This window comes from Danaus plexippus, chromosome 5 (assembly GCF_018135715.1).
Source record: "Danaus plexippus chromosome 5, MEX_DaPlex, whole genome shotgun sequence".
In the NCBI taxonomy this organism is placed as follows: Eukaryota; Metazoa; Arthropoda; class Insecta; order Lepidoptera; family Nymphalidae; genus Danaus; species Danaus plexippus.
Window position 1 is genome coordinate 4,464,554 of NC_083539.1, and position 14,706 is coordinate 4,479,259.

At 30.5% G+C, this 14,706-nt stretch overlaps 1 protein-coding gene across 7 annotated transcripts in view; it reads left to right on the forward strand.

Annotated features, from left to right (window-relative positions):
- The first annotated feature begins 443 nt into the window (after positions 1–443).
- LOC116769123 (protein held out wings) overlaps positions 444–14,706 on the forward strand; it is a 48,646-nt gene continuing 34,383 nt past the window's right edge. For 4 of the 7 annotated variants that reach the window (XR_009753808.1, XM_032660146.2, XM_032660144.2 and 1 more), the window contains exon 1: positions 445–775. Coding sequence is in view for 6 of the 7 variants with exons in the window: in XM_032660146.2 (XP_032516037.1) it covers positions 649–775 (127 nt within the window). In the remaining variant the exon portion in view is untranslated. Of the gene's footprint in view, positions 776–14,706 lie in introns of all 7 variants that reach the window. The other 3 variants (XM_032660142.2, XM_032660141.2, XM_032660143.2) reach the window with 1 other exon arrangement.

Here is a 14,706-nt window from a genome sequence, read left to right on the forward strand (position 1 = left end):
AATTTCTATACCTATTTAATTCTGTGTAGAAAAAACAATGTTAAGGTAAATAGGATCATTGTGTCATAAGAAAAAACGTTTAGAGTTCTAAAAACATATTAATATGTCATCCTTACGTTTCTTATATGTAATACTGTCCTTAGTAAAGAAGGTCAATGTGATTTTTAAATATTTTTTAATTCCAAACTGTATTGACACTAGTACTCAATTGCGGAATTTAAGATTTAGACGTACGTCATCGGTATAATAAGCAGTTGCTGTTGTAGTTGTAAGTAGGTTAACTAGATGGCGCCTCCTCAACTACTGTCCTCTTTTATCGGAGAGAGACGTTTGCCCTTTCGCAGCGGGTGCGAGAGAGATAAGTATAAGTTATTATTACGCCTACACTGAGGACAGCAGCCGCACGCGCTTACAAAAAAATACATTCGATGAGAGCGCAAGCGCAGCTATATTCGCCCACAACTTCAGTTCGGTCAACTTCGTCATTTAGTGGTGACCGAAACTTCGATGTGTGTGGTAGTGAAGTTAACTTTTCTAACATAGTATTCTCACAAAAATAACAATAACCAATACTAAAGTACAATTTCATATTCAGCGTGATTTTTGCAAACATTTAACGTGGCCCAAGTTGTATAAAAAGTAATCGAAATGTGTGATACTACCAATCCTTCGACGCAAAGTATAGCGGACTACTTAGCCCAGTTGCTCAAAGACAGGAAGCAACTGGCTGCGTTCCCGAATGTTTTCATGCACATGGAGAGACTTCTGGATGAAGGTAGGTTAAATTTGCACACGGTTATTATAAAATCATTATTATCTATTGCTGTTTCTTGTCACCGGCTCCGTTATAAATTGGATGCGTCGTCAAACGCACACGATATTAAGTTTATTTTAGTCTTCGCCTCACCGAGTTATGGTCCAGCGATGACTGTAACGCGATCCTGCATTTCGAAAAGTGAAGTAAAGGAGAACGTCTCTGCGGTGCCGATTTGCGGTCAGCATCTGTTAGATTGTCGCCATAAACGGATCGGTACAATGACTGCAGTGGAGCGAACGCAATTAAATCATATTAGAGCTGATAACATTTTGATTTTAGAATACATATTGCAATTTGATTTGATTGAAGAAATATTTGTAATAAAGTGGGGCGGGCAAAAGAGAAGGATCATTGGTCCTGAGCTTAACCTGTTTGTAGGGCCGTGTTACATTCCGCGCGTGTATTGGAATGTCGCCACTTCGTGTAGGTACCGTAGTCGACCACCGTTTTCAGTCATACGAGATTTGTACGTAAAGCGACGCAGGCGCATAAGTTAAAACTTGCTATAACCTCGTTTTCCGCATCCTAACAGTGTATAGGTAGCGAGTAGGTGTTATCGTTAGCTACTGAATATTTCATACTTTGATTTGTGTTATTTGTTATAAGATTATAAGTTATAAATGAATAGGTATAGTTAACTTCCCGAGTATCTTTATTAGCATAATGTTATGAATCTAAACATTAATTGATCACTTTGATTACATACAGAGTGATTTGTTTATAATTAATTTATTAAAAATATTAACTATCATCATTTTAATTTACTTAGTAGGTATATGTAAATTTAAACGATGTATATCATCTGTTATAATAAATGCACTTCTTATAATATTTTCACAATTATCGAATAATAATATATTTAGATATGTTATTATAATGTTATTAACTTTGTATAAAAAATATGTCCGGTTGTTAATAGCACAAATTCCATACCTTTTTGTGTGGCTCTCGTTTTAAACATACTATTAAATTGATCTATAATAAATGCAATGAATAATAAATAATATTTTGTTATATATTAAATAGAATTTTATGGGTGAGGAAACTTGCTTAAATTAAACTCGTTATCTGTTGACTCATTGTTATCAAATGTGGTTTTGTGACAACAGTTATACAGAAAACAAAAACAATTAGTAAAATATGAAACACGACGAGACGATGGACACTAAAAACAATCAGAGATGGTACAAACTGGTAACAAAAAGTAATTAACTCTAGTCACGTCCGATTCTAAGGCAAGGCCTGTTAGTCTGACACCTCAATACAAAATATTATAATACCGTAACGTTTTACGGTCAACTTTTAGGACATGTTAGCAAAAACCACACTTAAATGAATGTAAAAGATAGTTAGTCTTAAAATTTTGTAACCGAAGAAAACTTATTAACGAAATGCCCGTGATTCATCGATTTCACGAAGCAACTGATTAGTCACCAAAATTTTTGATATGTTTAGGAATAGGGTATACGTATTCAAGACAGAAGACCCTTCTTTATTATAATTATATGTATATACATTTGCGTGTGTGACTTTCAATTGAAGTTCGTAATTTCTTTTATTTATTTTTTAATAGCAATTATTACTTTAACACTAATATACATTTAATAAATGTACTTAGAACTTGTATGTTTCCAAGATTGTTAATAGCTCCCTCTCCAGTATTTCATTACACAGCTACCCGTTTCCTATTTGGATTCCAACTCCATATATTAACATCACTCGACCTTTTTAGCATTCTTATCTTGCAATCGTATTTCATCCACTTCACTCAAAGCACAAGTAAGTGTTATTATATAACAGGCTAGTTTCTTATCAAACTCAAATAATTTTCATTTATTCGTTAATATATATAACTTTAAGATATTTATGGTTATAAGTTATCAGTTGTGATTTCTGATTAAGTTGGATTTTAATTTTATTTATTGTTAGTCCCTACTTTTTTATACATATATTTGTTTAGCATTTCTGTTAGACTTGAAGCCTGTTATTTCCATTGGAAGAATTTTATGTATTTCAACATTAGATTTTTTTTTATCACAGTAACATTAGGTACAAATCATTTGATAATTGTCAAGTTGCATCATACATCGAAACGTGTTGACAACATTGTCCATTAAAGCCGTAACTCAACCATTAAGCATCGTTTATTGCGATTTAATGTAATAAGCCCTGGTGGTGTCACAAGATAATTAAAGAATTTATAATATGAAAATAATTAAGATTGAATATGTGAATGGTGTTGAAGATGCTTATAAAGTAATTTCATGCTTTATTTACCTTGTCGGTCCAGTTGTAGAGATTTGACGAAAACATTGACGGCAAAATTGTAGACAAGCGTGGCGGATCTCGTTACGTTGATATTTAAGACACTGAGAAACCAAATTTATAATGATAAAAAAAAATACGTTACAAATAAAAAAAAATGTCTTAGTTTTTAATCACTGTAGATTTAATTATCTACAATCCGAATTGTTTACAAAAATGTCAAATCGATAATGCTTAGGAATAAAAATGACGGAGATTGACCCATTGAAGATTAAATCGTAACTTTTAAACTTATCGCAGTGCTACTTAAACAACTAATGATATCAGGTAATACAATAATACGATTACCTGATAAGGTATCTTACATGATATACACTTGTATAGTGATAATGATAAAATAGAGTTTAATAGCCTGTAGACAAAATATCAGGCTTCTATGTTGCTAACTCTACTAGGTACAAACAATTAATAGTTTTAAAAACAGCCATATGCTCAGGAAAAAGATTGTCTCTTTTCAAAGGCATCAAATTACGCCTCAGTATTAGTTGACGCATGGTATATAACAACATTGTTAATGAGATCAGAATAAATAATTATGCAATTGAGTACTGAAGTGTGGGCGCTACTTGACTTTGATATTGACGATTCCGCAACCCTGCAGCAAAAGTAAGTCTTAGTTGGGTCATTATAAGGTTCCTCAGTTTGTGATTAGGCATTTGCGCCTACATGAATGACCAAATGAGGGTTGCCGTGGGTAGCGCGGAGGTGTAAGAAGCCAAGGCTGTTCCAGTCGTTCACATATTATAACATGTGGGTTGATTAATTAATATACCTATTTCAAAACAGTCATCGATTTCATTATCATGATTTAGTTTAACATAAAAGGACAGAAGTATAACTTTATTATAAGGTGCGTCAGACAGCTAATATTGACACATGAGTTTTTATCTTATCGACCTGGAAAAGGCAGCATTACGGCTCTTGGCAAACTGGTTCAACCAAGAACCTATTCTTGAGACGTTCCCACGACGCCAATGCTTTATGCGTCCAATCATGACACTAAGCGACGTGATCGTTCAACTAATAAGAAGTTTCTGTACCCAAGCAGACTTACTTATAACAACTGTCATTATTTTATAACGGTTCATTTCTTTAATAATTAATTCAAGCACTTTTTAATAATAATCCTACTAACTAAGCGCATTAACATGGGCTAATTCCATAATTTTGAAGGAAAGTAAGTGTGCGTTAGTTGTTTTAAGTAACAAATTTATTCAAATGCGTGGGTATTTGTAATGAAAATCGATCGCTTTAGAACTTCAAGTGAAACCAGTCCTGTGGGTGTTAAAGTGAATTTTTGACTACGTACAAATAACTTCGTAACACATTTTGCAGATTCCTGAAACTAAGTGTAGAGATATATCCGTTTGACGTGCTCAAATCGTGTTGCAGCTTCTAAATTTTGATCTATGAACTTTAAACTTATTATTGAACAATTACTAATTCCTAGACTACAATCAAACAGGTAGCCGTTGATTGTTACGATTTTTTCAATTTATAACATTTCTAATTCCATAGCTTGAATAATTTAAAAATGAAAATAAATAATGCCTAGCCAGACTTTGAATATTAATCGCTGACAAACATCTTGAAATATTTGAAGTTTGAGTAGAAATCAAATAAATCTTCTGTCGTTTATTATATTGCTCAATGATTATAAAGTATGTCGAAATCTATATGTACCAACACCCTTATATATGAAAGTATATAGTAAAATATTACTTCAATATTGAATAAATTAAATAAAGGTCGATGTTATAATGTGGGAGCAGCGGCCCACGGTTTTCTGCGTCGGTTGGACCCGTCTGTGTTAATTGCAGTCAACATGACCTACAACTATTATTCAAGCACGAATAACTTATCCATAAATGTAAAGGATTAGATAAACAAGCAGCAAAATTTAAAACTATTTTTTTCTTCTTCATATAATACTATAACTTAAGATGATTGACGTATATGTAAACAAAATCCATTAACGAAAGAATTTTTAAATCATTAATATCGGTCTATCCACACCCACAATTAAATTTAGATTTTGTGAGAACCAAGCTAAACTAGTTTTCACTTGTTTTCTTTCTAGTATTTATTATTCCCTAAAAGAACTGACGGATGTATCGTTATCTCAAATAGCAAAGCAATCAAGGGCGCGCTGTAAAACGGTCGTTCGAGCTCGAGGCTGCGGGAGGAAAGACGTGAAAGGAAGACTGCAATTACGATAACCATAACAAGACTTGTGTATATATTTATCATTGCTTATCGTTTTCAGGTTATTACAATATATTTGTTAAATCACATCCAACAAAACAATTGAAATATAATATTTTATTAGTTTCGAGGTATTTGTAAAACATATTTACTTCTTTTTATATATACTCTTTAAAAAAGTTTTACATTTTGTGTGGCAACAAACATGTATCGATACTTTGGTCGCTATATGTATACAAATGATGTTAGAAAATCAGCAACACCGTGTGTATAAACTTCCATTGCAAGATAAATTAAATTCTAGGTGCACGGTGACTAATGATGGAAGTCTGACCCACATAGAACAAAAGGTTAATAAATTATGTCTCGGGAGAAAAATAGAGCTATTTTATTAGCATCCATTGATATCGGATACGGAGTTCTAGTTGATGGATTTCCGTCTTCAACCTTGGTCTGGTATGGGTTTAAGTTACGTTGTGTAACTCCTAATTCTAATGTGATTTAAAGCAAAGAATAGTGGGACAAAGTTTTTGTATTAACCATTTTTTTGTACAACCAGTGAAGCGTATCGGTTCAGCCATAATATGATACGACCAAATAAATTTAAAATATGGCAATTGTTTGAAATTTTTACTAAATCTCAAGCGTATTAAGTTGTATGAGTTATACATTGAATTGATAACATGCCTACAGTCATGTTTCATACCTAGCAATAGACAATGGGCATAGAAATTGAAATGTTTGTTTTAAATAATCTAAATATTGATTTAGCCCGATAATAATAAATAAGCAAGCATAGGCCATGTGTTACGTTCATATCGTAAAAAGACCTCAAAAGAAAAATAATATGAATGATAACTTAAGTTGCAAACAAACTGCTTACCCAAAATTTATTAGTAGCTAAAAACTGATTTTAATACTTTAATACACAACAATAGAACATAAATAAATAGCCCGATACGTATTATATTCAGTGTGAATACTAAAGTATGTTTTAGGAATTACATAATAAAATTTGTTACAATCTATTTTAATTTGTATTAGCTTTATTATATTATAATTGGTTATTTACAATGTTTACATTTTGTGATCGCGCTATCGCCCGGCCTTCACGCTCAAGAATAATCGCGATCCACGTACTGTTTGGACGCATTCAGCTCCAATTCTATTTACCTTATTAATTAATTTGCATATTTCGACTTTATGCAAAATTTATTAGGATTTTAAATATACTTTTAAGTAATTTTAAATAAACTTTTATCAATACTAGGTAAAAAATAGGTAACTGAATAATAAAGTTTGTTGCTTATGACAATTTTTAATTTCGGAATATGAACCTGTTTCTAATAGTTTTTTTTTTTTGGTTTCATAATACAATATTTTAAAATATTATTCATTTCTTATTCTAAGGAATTATGAGGTAAATATTAACAGTTCCTCTCTACAGCTGATTAAATAAAAATTTATATAAACGATTTTTAATAACTATTATATGAAAAATATATTATTTATAAGCATTCATAAACAACACATTATAAGCTTCAACATTTATAAGGGGATATTAATTTTTATAATACGCCAATGCTTCATATTTTGCTGAATTTTTCCACTTAAATATATAATTATTTATTACAACAACAAAAACTTTAAGCAATGCGACATTACGATTAATCCAGTTCACGAGAGCTCTTCATGTTCATACAAACTTTTGTATCACTCCCACGGAGTGAAAATCATAACAGAGATTTCGATCGTTATGTGCCCAATCGTGGCCGGTCTAGTTCATCAACTTTCTACAAATGTTTTCTACAAATACAAACTCGTAAGTCGTAGGTGGCAACTTAACTTATTGAAATACTAATTGTATGTCTTTGAAAATCATGTAACATTGAAAAGATTTTCATGACAGGTCTTTAGAATTAAATTTATTGCATTTCATAATCCTAATTACATAAACGTTAAATAGTTATAGGGTTTTTTTTTCGTTTTTCTAAAGTTAAAGGAACTAGATGATTATAATGTTAAATTAAAGCAATTATTTATTCAGATATTCAGAAATGTTTTTGAGAAATATTTTTCATTTTTATATAGTTCATAAAGATTCACTTTCCACAATCGATATACTTGGTCTTCCTAATAAGATTCACAAGCAGTTCATGTTGAAAGTGCCTCTGTTGCGCCACACGTGTGGGATGCGCCGGCGCCGCTCCGCCGGCACCGATGTGTATGAGCTTAAGGGTCCCATTCATTTCGCGTTAAGCAATTTGGTGAACGCACAATGTTTACCGATTCATTCATGTGATTGTGAAACAGACGCTCGATATAACTAAGCGTCGTAAATTTGTCAATGTAAGTTAATATTTGTTTACTTCTCTTACGCTAAATGTTATACAACTACTTGAGATATTCTAATTATATATTACCATCATGGTAGCGGACCTCCTGCAGTCTATTAGTAACGTTTAAGATTTCATTAAACATTATTCTGAATATTATTCAATCATAATAGATGAACTTTTTAGACCGTGACTAAAAATGCCATGCGTGATTCAATGACTCATCGAAGAGAAGTTAGCCGTTTGTAACCAATGTATGACAGCAATAAAATATTATTATCTCAGTCCTACTTGCTATTATCAGATGCTGCTATCTTCTTCTAACACGATTCATTTCTCAGGCAACAGCTCGCCCACGTCGCGACGACATGTGTTAATTTAATTATTTCTACCTACTTTACATCATTTGTAAATAAGCAACTGTTCTTGCAAGACGTTCTAAATATAAAACAGTTATTAGACGTAATACCTCTTTTTTTTAATTAAAAAAAATGGAAACTCTGGCAATACCGACTCTGACATATTAAAACAACTATGGGTTATACTCCAACAAAGTACCAATTATTAAAATTAACAATGTATTAATTGAACCTATGAAAATTAAAATAAAGAACTAAAATATTAAACAATCCTCATCAAGAATAGAAATTTTTACTCAATACACATAACGTATATGAATTCATTGTGTTATTTTTAATATAGGCCTAATCTTCTACTCAAACTTTATATGGAAATCAAACAGACGATACTAATGAGATAATCATATTTTACCTGGCTGTATATGAACAGAAGCTAATTCGTTATAAAGGTCAAGCAATTTGCTAATTATGTACCCATATTCGATAATTTAATCATTGATCAACTAAACCAATTTGTCCTTTTGTCAGTCAAGTTTTATTGCCAGTAAGTATAGTAATATGTTTATGTGTGAAGATTATCATATCCGTTTTATGATTATATGACAAAAATCACCATAACTTTTATGCAACTATATATAGAAATACCAATATATCAATTGTCTTTAATAAAATATCCAGAAAGTTTAGACAGACCTGGAGTAATGCCAGAATTTTAAGTAGAGGAATTTATACTACAGATCTCTAAAATAACATAAAAAAATATATAATATTTTAAATTTATTTCAATTTAAAGAATAGTGCTCATAATTGGGTTTAAATTGTATTAATAACATTAAATTATTTACTTTAAAAAAGTCAACCCGCATTGTATTATCGACCTCTCCTGCATTTCATTTGAAATTAAACGGAGCGTTCCAATGAACTATGTGAGAACGTTAATATCCCCCTATTTACAAGGGCTTAATACAAAGGCTAAAATAATGAACAAAGCTCATGAAACATTATTATCTTTTTATATAGGTATATATAGTCTACAGTACTTTTTGCATCGTAAATGAAGAATAATATGAATATCACAAACAATAGAAATAAACGCATTTCTATTAATAAAACTGTTTAAGAGAAATACTGTAATAATTATTATTTGTTGCAGGTATGCCTTTATTACTATTCATCTGGTAGGAGTATCGTGAGTAATTATAATGTAATTACAAATACACCTATAATATTTTTTTATACAGTGAAGACAAATGTCTTCTAGCGGTTGCATAACTGTGTTACAACTTTATGTTGCTACGTAGATTGATGTTTCCTCTAACAGGAATGCAAGTAGATGCTTAGCATCATTAAATGTTACAACAATGGAGGGCGGGGTTGTCGCAATAAAAATTAGAAGATGTTCAGGAAGGGAGCGCCTAATGGCACTTGGTGCTTGTCCTAAACTAATAGACCGTATTTGTGGACAATAGTTTCAATTGTCTTTTGTTATTATTACGTTTGAACTATGATATCTTTGCTTGATTATTGAAAAGCAAAGGAGATTTGAAATATATCTCATACATTTTAATTCGTAACTTTAATTTTGAGATATGTTAAATTATTATTAATATATCTGATAATGAACCAACATTGTGTTGATCTCCAATAAACTCTAACTGTTGAATGGGGTCTACAGACGCTTTTAGAGTTTAGAAATATTATTATATAATATAATAGACAAAAGTTGAATGGCAAGAGGGACAATTTTTATTTATCTGTAAAACTAAGGACGTCAACTATAAGTCAAATATAAGATATTCTATTCTCTGAGAAAAAAATAACTGTACGCTAAATAATGATATAACTATATCACAAAAATAATCCAAAACTTCCTATAAAATTTATAAATTATATACTCGTACCCTAATAATAACGTAACATAATGCAAATGTATTGAAGTTCGAAAGGTTTTGATTTGAATGTGGGTGCAAGCCACGGTTTAAAATACAGGTGACATCCCTACTCAAAGAACCAATGACGCGGAGTTCCGTTATACTTCCGCCGCGCCCGTAGCGTCACGCGTAAACAATCGGCATTTTCGCTCTGGTTTGATTATAATTTTTGTAAATTATTCTATTTATTAGCTTTCTAAAATACATTAAGAACAACAATTCTCTAATTACTTTCATTGTTTTAAAGTTTGTACGGAGAATAGAAAACATTTACTTTTTATTTTTATAGATTATTATAAATTAGTCGTTCAATGATAATGGAAGGGCATACATAAATCTTGTCTACACGTCCTTCATTATTTGTGTCGTAAATGTAATATACAGTGAAAATTAAAGAACTTTTCTTAAAAATATACCTATTGTACAATATATTAGTATATATATTTGTATATGGATTATTTCGTGCTTCAAATGGTTTGGTACCATTGAAAGATTTCATTTTATTTAAACATTTCTTCAAAATAAATCATTATATAAGCTTATATAAAATTTAAGTATTTTCGAAATTTGTCAATTTAAATGCGTTGGCGCAGATTTCGACACTGCGGAAAACGCGGTGGCCCATTAAATTGTTTTATTATGAACTCGCCGCCATCTTGTATATTTTTGGCTGGAGTTAGTTTATCTGCTGGGACTTCGTCCAAAGAGTAATTAGCAAGCTTAGATTTATTTTCGTATCATGAATAAATGTTTTTACTCAAAAAACTTATTACATTTTCTGTTTAAAATTTCATGATTTGTTTTTCATTTCTATAGGTCGTTAAGATGTTTGGCAGTGTACCCTAACTTACTAAGAATGGTTGACAACTTGTTGAAATCGAATATTTATAACAATTCGAGAAGGTTATGCTGAAATATTGTTAGTTTTTTTGTCTGTCATTCTTATGAAATACTGTAAACATTAAGTTAGATCAATTACATGAGAAAGAATTTGTTTTGCGAGTACAATGGCCACTGTTTATTTAACAAGCAGTTTGTAGTTAAGGCAGGAATCCTTTCGAATCTAAATTATATCATGTGATTTATTCTATCCTATTTTGCGTAATTTTTATTAGTCATTTTAATTTCCAGTCCAGATCATGAACGAAAGTCTCGTGAGTTGTTCCAGTGTCATTATAGAACTTACGTACGGTGATGATGTCATCGGTGTATTCAACTATAAAATGATATATTTTTTTTTATATTAAAAACAAATTTAGTCATTCATATAAATAACATACATATAACACTCTAAAATCTTCATACATAATGTACGTAAATATTATGTATTTACATGACTAACTTTTAAAGACATCCGGCGTATTATATTTTAAGGTGAGTTATTTAAAATTAATCTGATTATTTATTCAATAACAATGTAAAATGTTATATTTCTGAACACAAAAGTGCGTTATATTAATAAAAAGTCTTAAAAATATGTAAATATTTAGGATCGCATTGGGCGAAAATTAAATTTCTTTAAACTTCACATAAGCGTAACCTACTTTCTGGACAGGGGTCGTAAAACGGCAAGCTATCACCGTAATAGGCAATGCACGATGTTCGTTTATATTAACAAGTCCACTTACCTTATTTCTTATTTTATTATAATTTTTTTAAATTTTTTTAATTTTTACAACAAATATTATACAAACTGGTTTTATATTAAGAAATATTATAAATAAAATTAAAATAAAATAGTTGTTCCACTTTTATATAAATAATTGACAGGAAATGCAACATAATATATTAACATTAATTAAGAGCCATAATTTGTCTAGTGAGATCTTTTAAGACGTCTTTAATGTTAACATATCCGGTTAGCAAAATATAATTTCGTCACTATATCGGCCATTGATTACAAAATAATAACTATTTTAATGCCATTGCGATAAATTCGATTTCATTAGAAATATTGAATTATATTTAATTGTTTAATTCCGTACTTTATATGCATTTGATCCGTGACTTGATAATAAGATAACAATAAATAAATTATACGTATTAAAAATCATGATTAGCGAAATTAATACTATAACATTCGAGTATTCGTCCCGGTGGCGTGGCGGCGTGGGAGACTAACACGGAACGTCGACCCCGCATGCAACTATAAATATACTTAATCTACGCATGTTGGGAACTCCCTACCCTGCTATTCGTGTATTTAAAGCCTAAAAACAACGACATTCCAACTTTATATAAATAATTCCAAAAGATGTCCAATTAAAATATGCTTAACGTATTGAAAAATTTCTGCCTAATTCTATTAGTTATCTATCATGATAATGCCTTTTTAATTGCGTTTATTAATCATTGTCATTACTTAAAAAAAGAAGTTTAAAACAAAACATATATACTATATCTTCTTTTTTTAGTATTTAGTAAACTCTCCCCAAATTAACCAATACAACCTGTTAATTATGAAACAAACGAATCAGTTCCACTTGTGACAAATTATAAGGTAATTAATGAAGATATCCTTGACGTTATTCAAAACAACATATACCTTAGAAATGAGTGTTCCAGTAAAATAATGATTGATATGTCCTGTTCTATTCCGAAGCATGACATCATTTGTACTCTTGCTGATTTTATCAGTATTTGATGACCTCTCACGTAACTGTCACGTTTTATTATTGGAGATCGCGTAAGAGTGGTTTTAACTCAATTTGACATTATCTTGAACCTTAATACAGAACTGATGTCCCTGATAACTTTCCCGGCACTAGGTCAGTTCTGCGCGTCTCAGTTAACGGTACAATCAGGTTGTTGCCGTCCACTGCCACGTAACAATTTCTGATTGCAGTTTTGAAACGTTTATTGTAGCGATACAAAATTTTACAATCAAAGGATTTTCGGCTTTATTAGTGTCAATATTCGGCTCAAAAGTAAATACTGCTAAAGAACCACACCGTACATTGCCTTGAACCTGTGATTAAGCTAGTGTTGAAGTGTGTTGTATCATGTTTTATTGTAGTCGATGTTTTAATAAAAATCGATTTCGAAGAATTAAAGTAACTGTTTTTTGACTTCTTTTTTAGTGATTCTGTTCGTGTCTTGGGTAACTAATTTAGATTACAGCCTCAACAACACTAAACAACTGATATCAACATAGTAACATATTTGCAGCTTTGTAATTTAAAATTAATGAATATATATTTTTTTAACATAACTTAGAAATTTTCCTAATAAAAGTATAACAATAATGTGCAAACCAACGTCATCGTCTATTTTTTTGAACTACTTTAGCATTGCATGAATTCCACACATTTTTTCTCTATTGTCATTCAAGAAGAGCTAAATCATTTTCGTCTAAAATGTCCTCCCTAAAGCAAATTAAATTTTTCTTGATATCAAAATTTCAAATCTAAATGGATTAATATTTGCTTTAATATATAATAAGCAATGTATTTGTTATAATACTTACACTTACTACTGCAACGCAACAGGTTTATACATAAAAAACATATTTAGAGACAAGTAATAGGGTGTATTTGTAATCAGTTTTGAATTAATGTCTCTTTACCAGGAAAATCACCACAAATTTCTATAATTAATTGTCGTGTATCAAATTCAGGCCAGTGTTTTACCTAGGACGTAATAAAACGTGCATAAATGCAAATTTATTTAAATTAATATTGTTAATTATCTTCTTCAATAGTCATAAAATATTATTGTTAGTTATTTTGTTTGATTAAAGATATTTAAAATAAATTATCTTTTAAGATTAAATCGTAAAATGTACATTGAGTTCAATTGTACGGCAAAATCTTAACCACATTCTAACTGTTCGTCTGTTATTACGATTGAAATGTATAATGCATTCATTACGTGTAAGAATAGCCCGTCATTGTTGTCATTACAATAGAAGCATATTTTAACCTTAAGGTGCTATCAAAGAATCTAAATTAAACTCCACATTTCTAAAAAGAGTACTGTTAGTCTGTTACTCTGAATTGAATTCAATTGCTCATGTAATAAAATCTATTTTAGGAATGCGATTGTTTATAGCTAGTGTATCGGTAGCTGGAGTGCTTGCAGACGTCTCGAATTACAGAAGCTTGGTCGGTCTTGGCGTCAAGGATCAACTTCTCTTTGTGTTTTACTAAAAGCTTTAACAATATTCAAATTTATTACTCTGATAACGATAGGTTATGCATCCTTCTGGTGTTCCCTAACAAAACCATCACTGTTATTAATTAGCCGGACTTATGCTATTTATTATTTCAAATGTTTATTCAACAATAACAAATTGTTCAATTGTGATCGTTATAAACATATGACATATTTGTTTATAAAATAAACAATCCAATCAACACATAATAAAGTGACCTAGTTACACATTTTTTAATGGTCGTTAAGAAATCTTAGCCTCATTTTTGTGATCTTTTTATCTTTATCTGTATACGGCTATCAATGACATAATCTGTTTGGTATTTTGCTCAGAAAACAATGCTAAGTTTATTATAATGGAAGGACTGGAGGCGAGCGGACAGTTAAGACAAGAATCAAGACTATTAAATGAATCTGTTTTTTATTAATAAATCTCTAGTTCTGGTATAGTTTACCGACAATCATAACAATCAGCATATTGCAATGTGAATACTTAAAGTCACATAATTTGCAATTTTTATTCAAGGTTACATGTCTTATATAGGTATAGATAAATTAAATTCAGAGCATTTTGTTTGGGA